We start from the raw sequence: 22,449 nt of genomic DNA on the forward strand, positions 1-22,449 counted from the left end.
GATGGTTTTGATCACTGCCTCCTGTGCAGTGTTAGGAAATGTACAATGTAAAGTCAAGTGGGCCTCAGGAAGCATTACTACAAACAAAGCTAGTGGAGGTAATGGAATTACAGCTGAGTTATTTCAAATCCTAAAAGATGATGCTGTTAAGAGCTGTGCTCAATATGCCAGCAAATTTGGAAATTCAGCAATGGCCACAGGACTGGAAAAGAACAGTTTTCATTCCAATTCCAAAGAAGGGCAATGCCAAAGAATGTTCAAACTACCACAACAATTGCATTATTTCACATGCTAGAAAGGTCATGCTTAAAATTCTCCAAGCCAGGCTTCAGTAGTACACGAACCGAGAACTTCCAGACATAAAAACTGGATTTAGAAAAGGCAGAGGAACCAGAGATCAAATTGCCAACATCTGTGGGATCATAGGAAAAGCAAGGGAATTTCAGGAGAACATCTACTTCTGCTTCATTGACTGCGCTAAAGCCTTTGACTATGTGGATCACAACAGACTCTGGAAAACTCTTTAAAGAGATGGGAATACCAGACCACCTTACCTGCCTCTTGAGAAACCTGTATGTAGGTCAAGAAGCAACAGTTAGAACTGGACATGGAACAATGAACTGGTTCCAAATTGGGAAAGGAGTATGTCAAGACTATATTGTCACCCTGCTTATTTAACTTAAATGCAGAGTACATTATGCGAAATGCAAAACTGGATGAAGCACAAGCTGGAAACAAGATTGCTGGGAGAAATATCAATAACCTGAGACATCCCCGTGACACCATCCTTACGGCAGAAAGTAAAGAGGAACTAAAGAGCCTCTTGAAGGTGAAAGAGGAGAGTGAAAAAACTGGCTTAAAACTCAACATTCAAATACTTAAATCATGGCAACTGGCCCTATCACTGCATGGCAAATAGATGAGGAAACAGTGGAAACGACGACGGACTTTATTTTTTGGGCTCCAAAATCACTGCATATGGTGACTGCAGCCATGAAATTAAAAGACACTTGCTCCTTGGAAGAAAAGCTCTGACAAAGCTACACAACATATTAAAAAGCTGACAACGGTTTGTATAGTCAAAGCTATGGTTTTTCTAGTAGTCACATATGGATGTGAGAGTGGGACAATAAAGGAGGCCAAGCACTGAAGAATTGATGTTTTTGAACTGTGGTTTTGGAGAAGACTCTTGAGAGTCCCTTGGACTGCAAGGAGATCAAACCAGTCAATCCTAAAGGAAACCAATCCTGCATAATCATTGGGAGTACTGATGCTGAAGCTGAAGTTTCAATACTTGGCCACCATGCAAAGAGCTGACTCATTGGAAAAGACCCTGATGCTGGGAAAGATTGAGGGCAGGAGGAGAAGGGGACGACAGAGGATGAGACGGTTGGATGACATCACTGACTCAATGGACATGAATTTGAGCAAGCTCTGGGAATTGGCAGATAGTGATGGACAAGAGCCTGGCGTGCTGCAGTTTATTGCAAAGAGTTGGGCATGAACTGAGCGACTGAAGAATGAATTTATATAACATTCTAAATGCAGTGAATATTGTGTGTGCTAATTTGCTTCAGTTGTGTCCTACTATTTGCAACCCTATGGACTGTAGCCTGTTAGGCTCCTCTGTCTATAGGACTCTCCAGGTAAGAATACTAGAGTGGGTTGCCATGCCCCTCTCCAGGGAATCTTTCTGACCCAGGGATCAAAGTGAGCCTCGTATGTCTCCTGCCTTGGCAGACATGTTCTTTCCCACTAGTACTGCCTGGGCTGAGGGTTGATGTACTAGGTACCAGTTCAGTTCAGTTTAGTCGCTCAGTTGTGTCCAGCTGTTTGCAACCCCATGAGTCGAAGCACGCCAGGCCTCCCTGTCCATCACCAACTCCCGGAGTTCACTCAAACTCACGTCCATCGAGTCAGTGATGCCATCCAGCCATCTCATCCTCTGTCGTCCCCTTCTCCTCCTGCCCCCAATCCTGCCCAGCATCAGAGTCTTTTCCAATGAGTCAACTCTTCGCATGAGGTGCCCAAACTACTGGAGTTTCAGCCTTAGGATCATTCCTTCCAGGACTGATCTCCTTTAGAATGGACTGGTTGGATCTCCTTGCAGTCAAGGGACTCTCAAGAGTCTTCTCCAACACCACAGTTCAAAAGCATCAATTCTTCGGTGCTCAGCTTTCTTCACAGTCCAACTCTCACATCCATACATGACCAGTGGAAAAACCATAGCCTTGACTAGACGGACCTTTGTTGGCAAAGTAAGTGAAGTGAAGTGAATTCGCTCAATCGTGCCTGACTCTTTGCGACCCCATGGACTGTAGCCCACCAGGCTCCTCCTTCCATGGGATTCTCCAGGCAAGAGTACTAGAGTGGGTTGCCATTTCCTTCTCCAGGGGATCTTCCCGACCCAGGGATCAAACCTGGGTCTCCTGCATTCCAGGCAGACGCTTTAACCTCTGAGCCACCAGGGAAAAGTAATGTCTCTGCTTTTCAATATGCTATCTAGGTTGGTCATAACTTTTCTTCCACGGAGTAAGTGTCTTTTAATTTCATGGCTGCAGTCACCATCTGCAGTGATTTTGGAGCCCAAAAATATAAAGTCTGACACTGTTTCCACTGTTTCTCCATCTATTTCCCATGAAGTTATGGGGCCAGATGCCGTGATCTTCGTTTTCTGAATGTTGAGCTTTAAGCCAACATTTTCGCTCTCCTCTTTCAGTTTCATCAAGAGGCTTTTAGCTCCTCTTCACTTTCTGCCATAAGGGTGGTGTCATCTGCATATCTGAGGTGATTGAGATATCTCCTGGCAATCTTGATTCCAGCTTGTGCTTCTTCCAGCTCAGCGTTTCTCATGATGTACTCTGCAGAGAAGTTAAATAAGCAGGGTGACAATATACAGCCTTGACGTTCTCCTTTTCCTATTTGGAACCAGTCTGTTGTTCCATGTCCAGTTCTAACTGTTGCTTCCTGACCTGCATATAGGTTTCTCAAGAGGCAGTCTGGTGGTCTGGTATTCCCATCTCTTTCAGAATTTTCCACAGTTTATTGTGATCTATACAGTCAAAGGCTTTGGCATAGTCAATAAAGCAGAAATAGATGTTTTTCTGGAACTTTCTTCCTTTTACCATGATCCAGCGGATGTTGGCAATTTGATCTCTAGTTCCTCTGCCTTTTCTAAAACCAGCTTCAACATCTGGAAGTTCACTGTTCACATATTGCTGAAGCCTGGCTTGGAGAATTTTGAGCATTACTTTACTAGCGTGTGAGATGAGTGCAATTGTGCAGTAGTTTGAGCATTCTTTGGCATTGCCTTTCTTTGGGATTGGAATGAAAACTGACCTTTTCCAGTCCTGTGGCCACTGCTGAGCTTTCGAAATTTGCTGGCATAATGAGTGCAGCACTTTCACAGAATCATGTTTCAGGATTTGAAATAGCTCAACTATAATTCCATTACCTCCCCTAGCTTTGTTCATAGTGATGCTTTCTAAGGCCCACCTGACTTCACATTCCAGGATGTCTGGCTCTAAGTGAATGATCACACCATCGTGATTATCTTGGTTGTGAAGATTTTTTTTATACAGTTCTTCTGTGTATTCTTGCCACCTCTTCTTAATATCTTCTGCTTCTGTTAGGTCCATACCGTTTCTGTCCTTTATCGAGCCCATCTTTGCATGAAATGTTCCCTTGGTATCTCTAATTTTCTTGAAGAGCTTTCTAGTCTTTCCCATTCTGTTCTTTTCCTCTATTTCTTTGCATTGATCTCTGAGGGCTTTCTTATCTCTCCCTGCTAGTCTTTGGAACTCTGCATTCAGATGCTTATATCTTTCCTTTTCTCCTTTGCTTTTCACTTCTCTTCTTTTCACAGTTATTTGTAAGGCCTCCCCAGACAGCCATTTTGCTTTTTGCATTTCTTTTCCATGGGGATGGTCTTGATCCCAGTCTCCTGTACCATGTCACGAACCTCATTCCATAGTTCATCAGGCACTCTATGTATCATATCTAGTCCCTTAAATCTATTTCTCACTTCCACTGTATAATCATAATTATAATCATAATCATTTGATTTAGGTCATACCTGAATGGTCTAGTGTTTTTCCCTACTTTCTTTTTTTAAAATTTTTATTTTTACTTTATTTTACTTTACAATACTGTATTGGTTTTGCCATACATGAATCCGCCATGGGTGTACATGAGTTCCCAATTCTGAACCCCCCTCCCACCTCCCACCCTGTATCATCTCTCTGGATCATCCCCGTGCACCAGCCCCAAGCATCCTGTATCCTGTATCGAACATAGACTGGCGATTCGTTTCTTACATGAGAGTATACATGTTTCAATGCCATTCTCCCACATCATCCCACCCTCTCCCTCTCCCTCAGAGTCCAAAAGTCTGTTCTATACATCTGTGTCTCTTTTGCTGTCTCGCATACAGGGTTATCGTGACCATCTTTCTAAATTCCATATATATGTGTCAGTATACTGTATTTGTGTTTTTCTTTCTGGCTTACTTCACTCTGTATAATCAGCTCCAGTTTCATCCATCTCATTAGAACTGATTCAAATGTATTCTTTTTAATGGCTGAGTAATACTCCATTGTGTATATGTACCACATCTTTCTTATCCATTCATCTGCTGATGAACATAGGTTGTTTCCATGTCCTGGCTATTATAAACAGTGCTGCAATGAACATTGGGGTACATGTATCTCTTTCAATTCTGGTTTCCTCGGTGTGTATGCCCAGCAGTGGGATTGCTGGGTCATATGGCAATTCTATTTGCAATTTTTTAATGAATCTCTACACCGTTCTCCACAGTGGCTGTACTAGTTTGCATTCCCACCAACAATGTAAGAGGTTTCCCTTTTCTCCACACCCTCTCCAGCATTTATTGCTTGTAGACTTTTGGATCACAGCCGTTCTGACTGGTGTGAAATGGTACCTCATTGTGGTCTTGATTTGCATTTCTGTAATAATGAGTGATGTTGAGCATCTTTTCATGTGTTTGTTAGCCATCCGTATGTCTTCTTTGGAGAAATGTCTATTTAGTTCTTTGGCCCATTTTTTTTCATTGGGTCGTTTATTTTTCTGGAATTGAGCTGCATAAGTTGCTTGTATATTTTTGAGATTAGTTGTTTGTCGGTTGCTTCATTTGCTATTATTTTCTCCCATGGACAACGTGGAAGAAATGGACAAATTCTTAGAAAAGTACAACTTTCCAAAACTGAACCAGGAAGAAATAGAAAATCTTAACAGACCCATCACAAGCATGGAAATTGAAACCTACTTGCTTCAATTTAAGTCTGAATTTGATAATAAGGAGTTCATGATCTGAGCCACAGTCAGCTCCCAGTCTTGTTTTTGCTGACTGTATAGAGCTGCTCCATCTTTGGCTGCAAAGAATATAGTCAATCTAATTTTGGTGTTGACCATGTGGTTGATGTCCATGTGTAGAGTCTTCTCTTGTGTTGTGGGAAGAGGGTGTTTGCTATGACCAGTGCATTTTCTTGGCAAAACTCTATTAGTCTTTGCCCTGCTTCATTCCGTATTCTAAGGCCAAATTTGCCTGTTACCCCATGTGTTTCTTGACTTCCTACTTTTGCATTCCAGTCCCCTATAATGAAAAGGACATCTTTTTTGGGTGTTAGTTCTAGAAGGTCTTGTAGGTCTTCATAGAACCATTCAACTTCAGCTTCAGTGTTACTGGTTGGGACATAGGCTTGGATTACTGTGATGTTGAATGGTTTCTCTTGGAAACGAACTGAGATCATTCTGTTGTTTTTGAGATTGCATCCAAGTACTGCATTTTGGACTCTTTTGTTGACCATGATGGCTACTCCATTTCTTCTAAGGGATTCCTGCCCACAGTAGTAGATATAATGGTCATCTGAGTTTAATTCACCCATTCCAGTCCATTTTATTTCGCTGATTCCCAGAATGTTGACGTTCACTCTTGCCATCTCCTGTTTGACCACTTCCAATTTGCCTTGGTTCACTGACCTAACATTCCAGGTTCCTATGCAATATTGCTCTTTATAGCATCGGACCTTGCTTCTATCACCAGTCACATCCACAGCTGGGTATTGTTTTTGCTTTGGCTCCATCCCTTCATTCTTTCTGGAGTTATTTCTCCACTGATCTCCAGTAGTATATTGGGTTGGGCACCTACCGACCTGGGGAGTTCTTCTTTCAGTATCCTATCATTTTGCCTTTTCATACTGTCCATGGGATTCTCAAGGCAAGAATACTGAAGCGGTTTGCCATTCCCTTCTCCAGTGGACCACATTCTGTCAGACCTCTCCACCATGACCCGCTTGTCTAGGGTGGCCCCACACGGCATATCTTAGTTTCATTGAGTTAGAGAAGGCTGTGGTCCATGTGATCAGATTGACTAGTTTTCTGTGATTATGGCTTCAGTGTGTCTGCCCTCTGATGCCCTCTCACAACACCTACCATCTTACTTGGGTTTCTCTTACCTTGGACGTGGGGTATCTCTTCATGGCTTCTCCAGCAAAGTGCAGCCACTGCTCCTTACATTGGACGAGGGGTATCTCCTCACCGCCACCCCTCCTGACCTTGAATGTGGAGTAGCTCCACGTTCTACTAGTACTAGGCATATAAATGTTTAAATGGCCTATTCTTTAATGTTTAGTATTCTACTATAAAATCTAGAAGATAAAAATTGGAAAAAGAAATTATTCCCAGTTCCTCTTCCCAGACACAACTACTTTTAATATTTAGCTTTATATCTTCCTAATATTTTTTCTATGCACATTTAAAAAATAGTGATAAACTTGATTTCGGTGGCTTTGCCAACTCTGATTTGTGCATCTTCAGAAATGTGTACTTCTTGCTAAAAGCAACATCAAGAAGATCTAGGATGACCTGAATAATATATATCCTAGAAAAGTAAGATATGTAGCCATATGGGAAGGAAAAGAAAGCAACTTCAAGTTAAAACTTCAGATGTAGTAGAGTCGTAAATAGTACACATTGTGATAGGAAGAGCTTGTCAAATGTTATGGAACTTAAATTTTTAAATACTGAGAAAGTAACTGCCAAACGAATATTGCAGAGACACCTCATTAGTCTTTTTTTCTCCTGCTGTCTATCAGATATTCGATTCCAGTGGCAGCCATGGATTTTCCGGAACTCAGCTACCTCAAAGCTCCAATAACTCCAGTGAGGTAAGTGTGGTTGTAGATGGCAGCTGTCTTATTTTCCTGGGATGACAGAAATGCCAAGTTAAGTGGGGGCATGCTTAATCTTTACCTGAACCTATTGCAAATAATCTTTACCTGAATCTGTTGAAAATAAATTTGGAACTCAAATGGTGCTGAGTAGGTAAAAGGTGTTTTCAGAATGCCAGTTATCTTTGAAGGTATCTTAAACTCATTATAACTCCATCTTCAAAGTGATATCAGTCAGGTCAGTCACTCAGTCATGTCAACTCTTTCAACCCCATGGACTGCAACATGCCAGGTTTCCCTGTCCGTCACCATCTCCTGGAACCTACTCAAACTCATGTCCATTGAGTCAGTGATGGCCATCCAACCATCTCATCCTCTGTCATCCCCTTCTCCTCCCGCCTTCAGTCTTTCCCAGCATCAGGGTCTTTTCAGATAAGTCATTTCTTTGCATCAGGTGGCCAAACTATTGGTGTTTCAGCTTCAGCATTAGTCCTTCGAATGAATATAGCTAGACTGAAGTCAAAATAGCAACTTTCATTTATTTATCCCTATTTCTTGGGTAGTACTTACTGTCATTAGAGAGTTTAGTGGATCCAAACTTGCGTTTTACTCTCAGATTGTCAGGGGTCTTCACATACAGTGCTTCACGCTGTTAATCAGCAGCCTTTGGTGCCTTCAGTAGAGCTGAGCACAGAGGCTCCATCTAGTCCCCAGGACAGTTTCTGACTAAGCAAAGCCTCAGAACCATTGCTGGAAGGAATTCTGGGGTGGGTGAAGGTGGTCTGAGTGAGCTCATGCTTCTTCTTTGTGTCTTTTTCAAATCCACACCTTCCAATTAAAGCTGTCTTTTGTGTTACTGTTTCTCTTATCTTCTTCCTCACTAAATCATTGTATCTTGGGGTTTTATGTCCAATAACCCTCTAAACTCTTTGTTGAGGTTCCAACCTGATTTTAAGGGCTTAGACACAATTTAATGTGCTTTTACAAAAGTAGGCAATATTACATAACAAATTAATTGGGGTGATTCAGTGAATTGGCGATAGTTTTAAAGATCTGAGGAATGGCAGAGTGTTTAGACCCTGTGATGGGTCTGGAGGGAGGTAAATGAGGAAATTTCTGGTGATCTTAAAATATACGCCATAGACAGCCCCCTCTTCTGCCTCCATGGGAAGTGGACCCAACTGTGGGTAGTGAGCAGGGGCTCAGTTCCATGGTTATTGTTGAACCACCCCTCATAGTTAAGCCCTGCCCAAGGTGTCCTGAGATGGGGTAGAGAACCTCTGCTCAAAACCCTGCCCTCACCTCCCATACTCACAGTGCAGGGGCTGCCAGAGGGCAGGTCAAGTGAGCTAGGGTGGCTATTCCAGGAGGCCAGGTCACGGGCACTGCTCCTGGCTGGTCTCCTTTTGCCGCGTGTGTGCTAAGTCGCGTCAGTCATGTCTGACTTTTTGTGACCCTATGGACTGTAGCCCGCCAGGCTCCTCTGTCCATGGAATTCTCCAGGCAAGAATACTGGAGTGGGTTGCCATGCCCTCTTCTGGGGGATCGTCCTGACCCAGGGATCGAACCTGCAATCTCTTATGTCTCCTGCATTGGCAGATGGGTTCTTTTCCACTAGCGCCACCTGATTTGACTGAGTGGAACTCTGAGGAAGCCACATCCAAACCTTCCTCTTTATAGATCATACCATCAAAATGGTAGACTTTTCATAGTAAATGATTTCCAGTCTCTGCCCTATTATTTCTGTATACACTCAGAGCTTTTTTTTTTTTTTTCAAAATCCGGATCAAATTACACAGTCTACGACAGATTTTACTTGATTAAAAAAATTGTTTGCAAGAAGTTGGACCTGACTTAGCGACTAAACAGCAACAGCAGAAAATTATATCATTGTTATTTATTTGCTTCTTATTATCTTTTACTGTTAGTCATCCCACCAAGTATACATGTCATATCTCCCAGACAAGTTTATAACTAGGACCCTTGATTATGTGTTGGGCTTCCCTGGTGGCTCAGCTGGTAAAGAATCCACCTGCAATGTGGGAGACCTGGGTTTGATTCCTGAGTTGGGAAGATCCCCTGGAGAAGGGAAAGGCTACCTACTCCAGTATTCCGTCCTGGAGAATTGCAAAGAGTCGGACACAACTGAGCTGCTTTCACTTTCACTTTTGATTATGTGTATATTCTTAACCTATGACTCACTGCTAAGGATATAGTATTGCTTAATAAATTTGTTTATTACTTGTCTGTATTAGATGTAGCCCTTTAATGGTTGAGAAGAACTGTTTGATCTGCAATAAAAGCCACATGGTTTTAAGGTCATATATCTTTCAGCATTGTGATAATTTAAATTTCCTACTTTGAGAGTTTAGAAATTGTATTATCAAAACACTTTCTATTAACAGAACTTACATTGAACACTGAAAATAAATTTTGCTAGTCATTAATGATCAGAATTAAGCTTATTGCTTATTTAAATTGGGTTCAAATGACCAAATCATCTTCTTGTGATTTAATTAACAAGCCCCATTGGTGCTATAACCAGGGAGAGGAAAGTATTATTGCATTTGCTATTATTTTTTTTAAAGCATATATATTTAAACATTTATCCCTATTTGTTTTAACTAAACATTGCTTCTGGATAGCAACAGTGAAGAAATTCCTTTGACATGGAGGGCTATTTTAATGGCGTGTCCATCATTTCTGTCCTGTAGTACTCAGATAACTAGGTTTAAATTGAGTAGCAGAGAGAATGAAGGGTATTTGATTTTTTTTTTATGTCTCTGGGACTTAAGATTCTGCCTGTAGCTGGTTGAATAATTAATATTTCATTCCACTCATTTTTTTGTTGTTTTTCTGCTAATCTTTCTTGGAGAATATTTATAACTTGCACAAACCATCTATTTGTAAATGGTGTGTTATGTCCATAAGCATAACACAGAAAGGCAGTCATTCCTGAGTGCTGGGAGGGAGGAGGGGTCACGGGTATTTAAAAATATTCCATTCTAATCGGTGCATCGTGTAACAGTCCAACAGTGAGTCACCCTAATTTGAAATCTGTTAATGTTGGAATCCAGCCAGTCTTATTTGAGTGGTTTTTTTAAAGGACACTTTGGCCCGCCAAAAAAGTGAAAGCTTTTCATAGGGTACTTCTTGGTGAGTAATAATACGTCTCAGTCAGAGTTTGAAGGGATGTGTTTGTTATGGAGATAGTGACAACAAATCCCCCGCTGAGGCTCTGGAAGGGAGCTACCCCAGAAGCATCATTGCAGATACCCTGGCGCCCTGGGCCTTGGCTCTTGCCCCTGGAAAATTGGCTTGGGGTGTCCCAACTTTCTGTGGCAGCGAGTGAATGAAATATTGTCATACTAGTCCTTCGTTCCAAACTGGGGGGGAAAAATGCTAACTTTTGTTTTTAATGGAAACTATGAATGAAACCAGTTACTCTTGACCATCACTCTGGTCTGTTTAAATAGAACATTTAGTCTGGAACCCTGCACAACAGTCGGACGCGCACAGATGGATGGTACATAGATAGGTCTTTGTTTCCCTTTCATATCAACTGATTTTGGGCATCCACCCAAGAAGGAAATGAACACCTCCTCCTCTGTGACATTTTGCTGCTGTTAAGACAGCCAAGAGCACGGAACGCCTTTTGTGTTCTTCCCTCATCTCACTTGCTAATAGACCTTCCTTTTATCAGCAACTGTGGTGTGGGCCCGTTTTGTGACGGCTGGATTGTGATTTTGCCACTCACTTCCCTTCAGAGATCCAAGTAGTAATTACGAGCCATTTGATCCAAAAGCATCTGCTGTGAGAGCCCACGGAGTTTCAATTTTCTCTCCTTGAGGCACACTGAGCAGAAGTAATTTGACATGTGCTTTCAAGGCCATTAATGTGATGGTAATAAGAAATGCTTCTGTAGAAGCTGCCCTATCTGGAGGGCGGAAGTGATTTGCACACCTTAACGGAAGTGGCCGTGGCTGCAGTTCAATGATGTTACCGTTTGGTGGATGGCCACTCAGCACCAGGACACATGGTGGTCTGGGCACCAGTAGTCACCACGGTTCCCTTGGGTTTTGGAGCAAGGGCTGATTCTCATGTGGTTTTTTACAGTGGCCACTGTTGAATTACGGTGGTCAAGCCTTTGTTCAGTCGTGTCTGACTCTTTGCAACCCCATGGACTGCAGCCTAGCCTGCCAGGCCTCTGTCACTGACCATCTCCCAAAGTTTGCCCAAGTTCATGTCCATTGCATCAGTGATGCTATCCAGCCTCATCCTCTATCGCCCCCTTCTCCTCCTGCCTTCAATATTTCACAGCATCAGGGACTTCTCCAGTGAGTCAGTTCTTCTCATCAGGTGCTCCAAAGTATTGGAGCTTCAGCTTCAGCATCAGTCCTTCCGATGAGTGTTCAGAGTTGATTTCCCTTAAGATTGACTGGTTTGATCTCCTTGCTGTCCAAGGGACTTTCAGGAGTCTTCTCCAGCACCACAGTTCGAAGGCATCAATTCTTTGGTGCTCCATCTTCTTTACCATCCAACTCTCACAACCATACATGACCACTGGGAAGTCCATAGCCTTGACCTTTTTCAGCAGAATAATGTCTCTGCTTATCAGCACAGTGTCGAGGTTTATCATAGCTTTCATGTCTAGAAGCAGTCTTCTGATTTTAGGGCTGCAGTCACCATCCACGGTGATTTGACTTGACTTGATTTACTGGTCAAGCCTGCTGCTGCTACTGCTAAGTCACTTCAGTCGTGTCCGACTCTCTGTGACCCCATAGATGGCAGCCCACCAGGCTTCCCCGTCTGTATGGCGTAATTCCATAATCCACACCGAACTTCAAAAGCGATCTTTTACATTGCTGATGGCCCTTTACAGTTTATGTAGTCCCTTCAAATGCCCTTTCTCATGCCAGTCTCCTGGTTTCTCTCTGGGACTGGTGTACTTCAGCCCCTTGTAAAGGTGAAGAAATTGAAGCCCAGAGACATGAGCTAACCAGCCCTGAGAGGGCTGGGATTTGACCAAGATTATCTGTTTATTGTATTTTTGCTGGTTTGATTTTCTCCTCCAAGACTGGAAACCTTGAACCAGCCGACTGGAAGCTAATTTTGTAGGGAGGGAGGGATGGAGTGGGTGAAGGGGTATGTGATAGTCTTGAACAGGGGTAGCCAGCCAAGGACTTCTGGGTGGAGGTTTAAAAGATTAACGTAGCATCTTTAAGGATAGGCAGAGAAAAGGGTTTTCCAGATACATCAACTTGCTGGGTTTATTTTCATGATTCTCTATTCCTTTTATGAAAAAGAAGGTGAGAGAATATCTTATCTGATTCACTGATAATGAAGCATGTGATTTCAGTGTGGATAACACTGACCCTTAAAAGGATCAATCCAGTGTGTTTTTTTTTCCCCCCAAGTAGGCAAATCTTCCAACAGCCCAGGAGATGTATAAGCAGCAGTTAGTCTTTTCTTTCTCTGGTTCTAATCAATGAATCACTTCTACATGCTTGATACTCCTTTTGAATAGCCATATTTCACCTTTTTTTAATTGCTTAAACTTCTAGGCTGTGTGTGTGTTATGCATAGGAAAAAAAATTACACGTAAATTTTCACTCTAGGATCTCTTGAGAGAATCTGACCCTTCCTTAGCCTTGCTGTTGATAGACCTCTTCTCGATCATTCAGTTGACCTTAGGTCAGCAGTGTAGACTCAGGAAATGTTTCCTCAGAGCACAACTAGGCACAAAACCTTGTTTAATTGAATACAATATGAATGTTTCTTTTGTCCATCGCATCTTCTCATTTGCCTGCATAGTTATCTCTAGCTTAGAACTTCTCTATAGTAATCCTCTTTTAGTTTTTCTTCTTAAAACTTTAGGGAAGATTAAGTACTTAACACTGTGGAAATAGATTCTGCATAAGATAATGAAAATGGGCAGCTCTTAGCCTACAAGCCCATACGTGACTGAATTTCTCATTGCATCCAGTTCAACACCCATGGATTAGGTGAGTTCTGGGTGCAGGGACACACTGTGTGAGGGGCGGAAGGACACACACTGTGTCGGGGGCGGAAGGACACACACTGTGTCGGGCGGAAGGACACACACTGTGTCGGGCGGAAGGACACACACTGTGTCGGGCGGAAGGACACACACTGTGTCGGGGGGCGGAAGGACACACTGTGTGAGGCGGCGGAAGGACACACTGTGAGGGGCGGAAGGATATACACTGAAGGGCGGAAGGATATACACTGTGAAAAGCTGAAGATATAATGTGTGAAGGGCGGAAGGAGACTGAGAATGAGAAAGACAGCGCCTCTGCTGTCATTCATTCATCTCAGCACCTGGGGGACCTGAGAATAGCCCTGCAATGACTATCAAGCGGGCTGGGCTTCACTGCAGGGACATCAGAGTGTAGACACATCTAACTGAGTGGAATTGGGGTTGGGGGTTGGAGGGGGCAGGGGAGACTTACGAAGAAAGAGGATAGCACTTGAAACAAGGTTGAAAGGTATGTGTGAATTCAGTACAGGAGCTCTGGGGAGGGTAAAGCAGGAGAAAGCAGCAGAGATGACGGGGTCTGGAGGCAGGAGAGTGCTCGTGTGGGGAGTCGGGGGAGCCGGAACATGGCGTGCCTAGTGGAGTAAACCAAAGGAGTCAGATAGCTGGCCCGTGTCCCTTTTGCCAGAGGTGACTAACTGCCAGGCTGTTTCTAGAGTGGTGGTGGGAGCCCAGGCTCACACCTGGTTCCAGGGTGCAAATTCCCCACAGTACGACAGTCGCAGCTCGCTGTGGGAGCTGGGGGCAAGTTTCTAGAATTTTCTGAGCTCCCATCTTTTCACTGTTAGAGTCAGGACAGCGCCTGCCTCAGGGGGCTGTGAGTGGTGAGTGAACTGGCAAGGAGTCGTGAGGTCTCTCTGGGATAAGGGGAGGGTAGTTGTGGATTTGTGTTCCCCGTGTCCCTCCCCGGGCTTGTCCATCCTCCGTCAGGTTTCCCGGCTCTGCTCTGAAAGTACAGCCCTGAATTGCTTTGCAGCAGCAGTCAGGATGGTCTGACGTTCCCTCGTCCTGGCTCTGTGGTTTCTTACTCCACAGTGACCTCTGCCGGGGTTTTGGTTTGATTCTGAGCAAGCCTTGTTTGAGAGGCGGGGCCTGTGCCTTTAAGCCTGGTTGTTGCTGATGCCCCTGGCTGAAATTGCTGCTCAGGTGGACAGACGTGCCTGAGGCTTAACCTGAGAAGAAAATGGGACCCACGTGACATGGGACCCTGCAGGGGACACTGGGGTCCTTGCTCCTTGCCTGAGTCCTTGGCTCCGGTCATCTGCTTCTCTCTGTCTCGCTCGCTTTTTCTTTGGCAAGTGTGGTTCATGCGCATTCTGGGCTGTGACCATCTTTCCAGGAAAAGGTACAGGAAATGACAGAGCCAGAAATGTCACTACAAAGATGAGTACCACATTTAAAAAAACAACACAGGAAAATCGATTCTTCCCTTTGCCTAAACCTGTTTTTTTTTTTTTTTTTAATACTGTACATATTCTTCTATTTTAATCCTATTGGTATAGGGGAATCTTGGAGAAGGGCATGGCAACCCACTTCAGTAATCTTACCTGGAGAATCCCATGGACAGAGGAGCCAGGTGGGCTGTAGTCCATGGGGTTGTGAAGAGTCGGACATGACTGAAACGACTTAGCACATAGGGGAATCTTGTGTGTGTGTATGCGTGTTTTTTAAATGCATGAAATTCAAAGTAAAAAACCTGTCAGTGACAACTCTCACATAAGATGGGTGGGGTATACGTGATATATTGATGATGAGTCTGTATGTAACATTTTCTGGTGTGTGAGGTGTTTTCATATATATGGTCTCTTTTGTTCACAAATTTTGTGTTATTGATTGGTAAACTTAAGCAGTTGTGTTGTATTAATAACATTCCTGTTTACAAAATAGGAGGTGAGGTTGAACACAGGAAATCTCCTGCCCTACTGCTTAAGTGGTGTGACTTGAACCTCAGTCTTCTGATTTCAAATCCTTAAGTCTTGTCTTTACCACCAGACTAATTAATATGAGAGCCTAACCAGAAGGGAACATTACTGAGTTGCTTAATATTTAATGTTAACTATTTTTATTTATAAATCATAGAAGAACATATTAGCATGAGGTCATGGAGTTACTGTGAGGGTGAAGTTTAGGAAACAAAGCTTCCTTGGGAAAAGCTTCTGAAACATGGTATGTTTGTGGATGATTTCTGAACGAGTGTCTAGCTGAAGATGGAAAAGCACTTAGTCCAGGATTGCTGGTAATTTTTAAAAACAAGTAGAAAGAAGAGAAACATGCTTGGATTAAGTTAAGTGCAGTTCATGGTTAGTATGCAGGCAGGCGTCAGAGGCCATGGCCGAGAATGTATCTGAAATTCACTGGGATCATGGCTTAGACATAGACTTCATGGAGTTCCTGGTCATCTGGACAATTCTAGAGCAGTAAGAGTGGATACTGAGCAGCCCTTCTTTGATTGCATTGTGCTAACTTGGGCTAAGAGGCAAAGTGGCTAGAACATGGGAGGAGGAGTTGATTGACTCCAGTCAGCCTCCCAAGGACATCAGCTGCATGTTGGTTAAACAAACAAGGAAACTTCAGGCTTGTCTGCCCTAGAGGGTCATGAGAAGCCCTAGATGTGAGGAGTGCAAAAGTGCTAACTCTAAATTCACGGGGCATTTTCCCATGGCTTCCCTCATTTGCTTGTCAAGCCCACTCTTTCTTTTGTGACCCCAAAACAGGTGGATGACCTGCTACACTTATACGGGTCAGCAGTGGATGGTGGTCCCCGAGACGGCACTTGGGAGAGCCAAGTTGATGTTCACTTTCAGGATCATCAAGCTGTGACTGTGATGATCAAGCCGGAAACCAGAGTAGAAGATATTCTGACTCTGGCCTGCAAGGTAGTGGATTTTGCTGTAGAAATATACTTCTGAATGGGAATAATCATTAATGTTGCCCTCCTTTGCCTGCTTAATTTGTGTGGTGTTTAAGACCTCACTTTCTACAGGAAGGAACAATATGTTATGTTAATTAACATATTCATTATAGTATTCTCTTTCTCCATGGTTTAGAGGAATAAGTTGAGTCACAGCCCAGTGCCTTCATGAAGAACTTGAGCTGTTTTACTGAAATTCTGTATATATACCTTTATATCTGGGATAATTATGAAGTCTCTTTTGTTATTTAAGGTACTTACAGATGGTATTCTGTGAGAAAGTGGCATAAACTTTGCAGTGGTTTGATTTGATGCTAGTTTTATCAAGTTTCTCTGGATTAAATGAGTCACTCAATACCATTCACAGTTGCTTCATGGAGATTGTTATGAGATGGTGTTTTATTCATTTTTCAAACTGGGTCTTATTTCTGAAAAGAAAGTTTATGAATATTTACAAGAGAGCCCTCTGAGATCCATGAAACCGACTCAGCAGCATCAGATAATATGCTTTCAGACCACCAGATGGCGCAGTAGAGCTGAAATATTTTTAAGTTTTCAGAGAAAATGCAAACATACGAAATGGTTAAAAAAATGTCGAGTTTGGTAGCTCTTTACCACAAATGCTTATTAGATAATCTTTCATTTTAGTCCTCCTTTTTCACTTTGACTAAACGCCTTAGGATTCCAGATATTTTTATATGCAGCTTATACTGTTAATAAATTTAATTTTCTTTTGCTCCATTATGTCAGGTAATTATTCACGCAGTCAACAATATTATTTGATAACAATAATATCAAGTTGGTAAATATTCTGATAGAGGAGGTCAGACGTAGTGGGTGAATTAGATCCAGTTAGAACATAGGCTTGAGATAATTTCTCATTGTTGAAAATGTGTCTGAGACAGAATGTGTGGGTGTATGTGTGTATATATATGTGTGTGTGTGTGTATTTATATATATGTTTTCCTTGTGAAAAATGGTTGGAACAGAAAATTCGTAATTCTGAAGTCTGCAGAGTATGAGATGGTTGACATTTCACAAATTACTTTAGTAACAGGAAACAATTTAAATTTTGGTACTACCTGTCTATTAAAAGAGAGCAGTTCTGATGCTGAGGAATATTCTGTTATCATATATCAACCACCATAACTGCTTCAAAATACATCTCTTGCTTTTAGTGATAAGTGGTATCATTTAGAGAAAACCTTCTTGAAAATAATTTCCCTTTTTTCTTTTTTGCACACTGAAACTTCAGCTCTTGTATATACTTAAACTCAGCATATTATAGAAGATATTTTTAAAAGAAATTTCCACTTTCATTTTTAGTGAACAATGGTGCATTTAGAAAGAACATTTAACATCTGAATAGCTGTCTTTTTTCCCTAGATGAGGCAGTTGGAACCCAGCCATTATGGCCTACAACTTCGGAAGTTAGTGGACGAGAACGTTGAGTACTGTATTCCTGCACCGTATGAATATATGCAGGAGCAGGTGAGTGTTCTTCAGCTTTGGTAAGGGACCAATCCATGGGCCAAGGAAACCCATCCATGGCCCCTTAATTTAAAAAAAAAATAGTGTCATTCGGGGGAGAAAATTCTGTTTAAATTGGTGTCTAGTTTGGAAACAATCAAAATAAATTTCCAAGATACTATTACTTTAGATCCTCTGATTCTGTGGGTCTTCCCTTTTGTAGGTTTATGATGAGATAGAAGTCTTTCCACTAAGCGTGTATGATGTGCAGCTGACAAAGACCGGGGGTGTGTCTGACTTCGGTAAGGAGGAGGAGCGTATTCATCAGAGAACCATCTGGTCCATTCTTGCCTGGTTTGCCCCAATATCTTTGGACCTAATCTTCTTTTCTTCCCATTTTCAGAAACTATGACAAGAGATTCTGAGCTTCCTTTCTCTTCCCTCATTCCTGTTAATTTATATTAGCAGACTAAAAAGATATGTATTATTATTGGGGGGAAATGCCAGAACACTTAAGAGGAATGAATGTAAAAACTGAAGGGAAATTTGAAGTGATGGTGATAATAACAACACAATGAAGTTATTGTGTGCTGGGCACAGTTCTTAGCTGATTAACGTATGATTCATGTAACAGTTCTTTCGTCTCCGGGTCTTTGCTCTTAGCACTTCACCTGCCAGAACTGCCCCCCTCGTTTCCCCTCCCTTATTCCCTTCTTTCTAAGTGTATAAATCCAACTTGTCCTTCAAGGACTGACTAAAAGTCTCACTTCCTTGAAGAAACCTTACCCATTGCTTTACCTTCAGTTTAATAATTAAGGGTCAGTATTATCCAAATCACTTCATAATATTCAGTTCTTGCATTTCTGTTTATCTGGGTTTAAACTTGGCTCTTTATAAACTGTACTCATATCTTAAAGTTCCTTCCTGTCTCTTGCTTTGTCTTGTTCCAGAGAAACCTGATAATTAGATGGTGGTGCTTGTGGTTTAGTCCTGAAGTCATATCTGACTCTTGTGATCCATCCCATGGACTGTAGCCTGCCAGTTAATGATCAGTAGATATCTCCATAGAAAGACTATTTCTTGTTAGATATGTTGATATAATTATTTCCTTAAAATGACACAGCCTGATTGTAATATGTTAAAATTTTCCTTTTTATCATTTGTTGGGGTTTTTTGGTAAAATGATGTTCCTTGTTTCTGGCCCCAGATGTTATGTTGGTTTTCCTCTCAAGGCCTCTGAGCATTTTGTCTGTTTCTGTTGGTCTCGGTCTGCTCGCCAAGGTCTCCTTTGCTCAATCTTCTTTGCATTTGAATGACTGATGGGAGATATGAAAAAATACCCTTTGGTGACCATGCTCTCCCAGGCTCTGCGTGAGACACAGAAGAAATAAGTGACATGCCTTTCTTCCTACTGTCAGAGACCTCCCAGGATTATGGGACCAAGACATGAAAATGTGTATTCCTACCATGGAATCACAGATGAGGGCACTTTTGGAGGATGGAGGGAGGCACATTCAGAGAAGGGCCATCTCACCTGGGTGTCCCAGGTAGTCCTATTTAGGGCAAGCAGTATCCATTCAAGTATTTTTCCACCTGCTCAAAATGCCTAGCCCCATACAGAGCTGTTTCTTAACAAATATTATATGGAAGTGAACTTAATTTATTTTAATAAGACTTTTTAATCTCAATTAAAAAAATTAAATTGTGGCAAAATGCACACAATATAGGGCTTCCCTGGTGGCTCACGTGATAAACAATCTGCCTGCAATGCGGGAGACCCAGGTTTGATCCCTAGGTTGGGAAGATCCCCAGGGGAAAGGGAATGGCTGGCTACTCATTCACTTCATGGCAAATGAGGAAACAATGGAAACTGTGACAGACTTCGTTTTGGGGAGCTCCAGAATCACTGCAGATGGGGACTGCAGACATGAAATTAAAAGACGCTTGCTCCTTGGAAGAAAAGGTATGACAAACCTATACAGCATATTAAAAAGCAGAGACATCACTTCATTGACAAAGGTCCATCTAGTCAAAGCTATGGTTTTTCCAGTAGTCATGTATAGATGTGAGAGTTGGACCCTAAAGAAGGCTGAGCACCGAAGAGTTGATGCTTTCTATCCATGGTGCTGGAGAAGACTGTTGAGAGTTCTTTTGATTGCAAGGAGATCAAACCAGTCAATCCTAAAGGAAGTCAGTCCTGAATATTCATTGAAAGTACTGATGCTGAAGCTCCAATACTTTGGCCACTTGATGCAGAGAGTCTACTCATTGCAGAAGACCCTGACGCTGGGAAAGATTGAAGGCAGGAGGAGAAGGCGTGACAGAGGAGGAGATGGTTGGATGGCATCACTGAGTCTGAGCAAACTCTGGCAGATGGTGAAGGACAGGGAAGCCTGGCATGCTGGAGTCCATGGAGCTGCAGAGTTGGACATGACTTAGTGACTGAAAGACACCACCACATATCATAATTTCCCTTCATAGCAATTGTTAAGACAGGTTAAAATGACAACTCAGCGCCATTAAATACATTCATACTGTTGTGCAACCATTAACACCACCTAGTTCCAGAAATGTCTTTATCTTGCAAAACCGGTACTCTTGTAAAACAGTAACTTCCCATTCTCTTCTCTTCCACAGCCTCTGGCAACCAGCCTTTTATTTTCTGTCTCTTTAAATCTGACTGCTCTAGTACCTCATAGAAGTGGAATCATGTAGTCCTTTGTCTATTGGGGCTGACTTTTTCATGTAGCGGAATGTCCTAAACCTTTAGATCTGATAGACTCTCCCCCTTTTCTTCCCCTCCTAGATATCTGTGCTTTCAAAACAGCTGTCATTTAGACTTTCTACACACCCTAATTATGTATAATGTCGGAAATACGTAGATGGTCAAGTACTTCCATTAAGATGGAAATACTTAGTGTCAGGAACTTAGACTTGTTTTCTCCTTTTATTTCTCTTCCTAGGGTTTGCAGTGACTGCGCAGGTGGATGAACACCAGCATCTCAGCCGCATCTTTATAAGTGATGTCCTCCCTGAAGGCCTGGCGTATGGGGAAGGTCCGTGTGGCAGGCGATATCTCTCTTCTCTCTTAATTCTGTGCAGTGCAGTCTGGCTAGTGAAATTTGCTCATGATCTTGTCAGAAAGCAGTTTCTCCTAGAATTTTAAAGAAAGTAATTTTGAATGCAAAGGTGTATGCATGCACACACACACACGTATATGGGTATATAGTGAGAGACTGTGCGTGTATGGTTTTGAGAGACAATATATATACACAGAGTACCTGTGCATATGTTCAGGTAGATGGAGAAAGAGACGGTGAGAGCCAGCCAGGCAGACAGACACACCAAAGGTTATTTCCAGCGTGTTGAACATCACTTAGAGGACTAATTAATTTGAGTGACTCTTAAACTATTTCTTCTAATGCTACTCTTGAGAGAGCTGAAATTTGTTATCAGTGGAATCTGATTACTACAGGGTTTGGTGCTATCGTTGAAGGTAGCAACAGAAGAGCCCTTGAGAACACTAAGCGGGTTGAATTTGCAATCGTCTTTCATCTTAAAATATTCCTCTCGGTCATCTCTCTCTCTTCTTCTTCTTGTCCCCTTCCTCCTTCTCAGGGCTGAGAAAGGGCAATGAAATCATGACCTTAAATGGGGAAGCTGTGTCTGATCTTGACCTCAAGCAGATGGAGGCTCTGTTTTCTGAGAAAAGTGTCGGGCTCACTCTGATTGCCAGACCACCGGACACAAAAGCGACTCTGTGTTCTTCCTGGTCAGACAGTGACCTGTTCTCCAGGGACCAGAAGGGTCTGCTGCCCCCTCCTAACCAGTCCCAACTTCTGGAGGAATTCCTGGATCACTTTAAGAAGGATACGGCAAATGGTAAGGTTCTGTTATTTCTACCTTTCTTTGCTGCTGGTATCACCAGATAATATTTTTAGGCTGTGTTTGCTTGCAAACTGAGATTATTTAGCTCTGTTCAAAGAATATTTTCTCATTTCTTAGGGGAAGAACACAGATGCCAAGCAAACTGATTTGATACAGAATTCCATGCGTTTTAGTAATTATAACACTTTTAGTGAAAATAGAAAATAATTGTTTTTGCACAAAGTAATATTCCTTAAAATTATAGTCTTAAAAAATCACCCATGATATTTAGTGTTATAATTACTTGGTTATTCAGGGAGGCAAAAGCATTTTGCAGTCATTTATTGGGTTTTAAGAACAATTGATGCAATTCAGATCTTTACCTGTGTGGTTGAATACTACTTTTTCAATAAATGGCAAATTTTTCACGTGGGTCATGAATTTTAAAATTTTATAAAGGAGGGCCTGAAAATGAAAAATTGTATGCCAGTTTATTTTTTTAAAGGTGAGATTTCCATTTGAGGCAGTCATTTGAAGGTTTGACTTCCTGGGCCTATTATTGGTGCACATTTCGTATTTTTCAGTTCAGTTCAGTCGCTCAGTCGTGTCCGACTCTTTGTGACCCCATGAATCGCAGCACACCAGGCCTCCCTGTCCATCACCAACTCCTGGAGTTCACTCAGACTCACATCCATCGAGTCAGTGATGCCATCCAGCCATCTCATCCTCTGTCATCCCTTTCTCCTCCTGCCCCCAATCCCTCCCAGCATCAGAGTCTTTTCGTATTTTTATAGTCTGGTAAATGAGAGACTCCAGCTCACACTGAAAACCCGTGGTCCCTTCTGTACCTGGGAGGGAGCCGGCCAAGCCCCCACAGGCAACTGAGCATGACAAGCACATGGAGTCACTTTTATTCTTAATTACAATCATAACAGATTTCTAATGGAAATCTCTGC

The 22,449-nt window shown here is 42.3% G+C and overlaps 1 protein-coding gene and 1 non-coding gene across 5 annotated transcripts in view; one reads left to right on the plus strand and one right to left on the minus strand.

Annotated features, from left to right (window-relative positions):
- The window catches only part of TIAM2 (TIAM Rac1 associated GEF 2), a 240,326-nt gene that overhangs the window by 148,525 nt on the left and 69,352 nt on the right, over nucleotides 1-22,449 (plus strand). For all 4 annotated transcript variants that reach the window (XM_060419854.1, XM_015097499.3, XM_042253662.2 and 1 more), the window contains 6 exons: nucleotides 7,113-7,184; nucleotides 15,960-16,121; nucleotides 17,543-17,647; nucleotides 17,850-17,928; nucleotides 20,590-20,682; nucleotides 21,245-21,508. In XM_060419854.1, coding sequence (XP_060275837.1) covers nucleotides 7,113-7,184; nucleotides 15,960-16,121; nucleotides 17,543-17,647; nucleotides 17,850-17,928; nucleotides 20,590-20,682; nucleotides 21,245-21,508 — 775 coding nt within the window. The remainder of the gene's footprint in view (nucleotides 1-7,112; nucleotides 7,185-15,959; nucleotides 16,122-17,542; nucleotides 17,648-17,849; nucleotides 17,929-20,589; nucleotides 20,683-21,244; nucleotides 21,509-22,449) is intronic.
- On the minus strand, nucleotides 2,400-2,471 carry TRNAS-GGA (transfer RNA serine (anticodon GGA)). The gene has a single exon. It is a non-coding gene; the product is annotated as a tRNA-Ser (tRNA).

The sequence above is a fragment of the Ovis aries genome, chromosome 8 (assembly GCF_016772045.2).
Source record: "Ovis aries strain OAR_USU_Benz2616 breed Rambouillet chromosome 8, ARS-UI_Ramb_v3.0, whole genome shotgun sequence".
NCBI classification, from domain to species: Eukaryota; Metazoa; Chordata; class Mammalia; order Artiodactyla; family Bovidae; genus Ovis; species Ovis aries.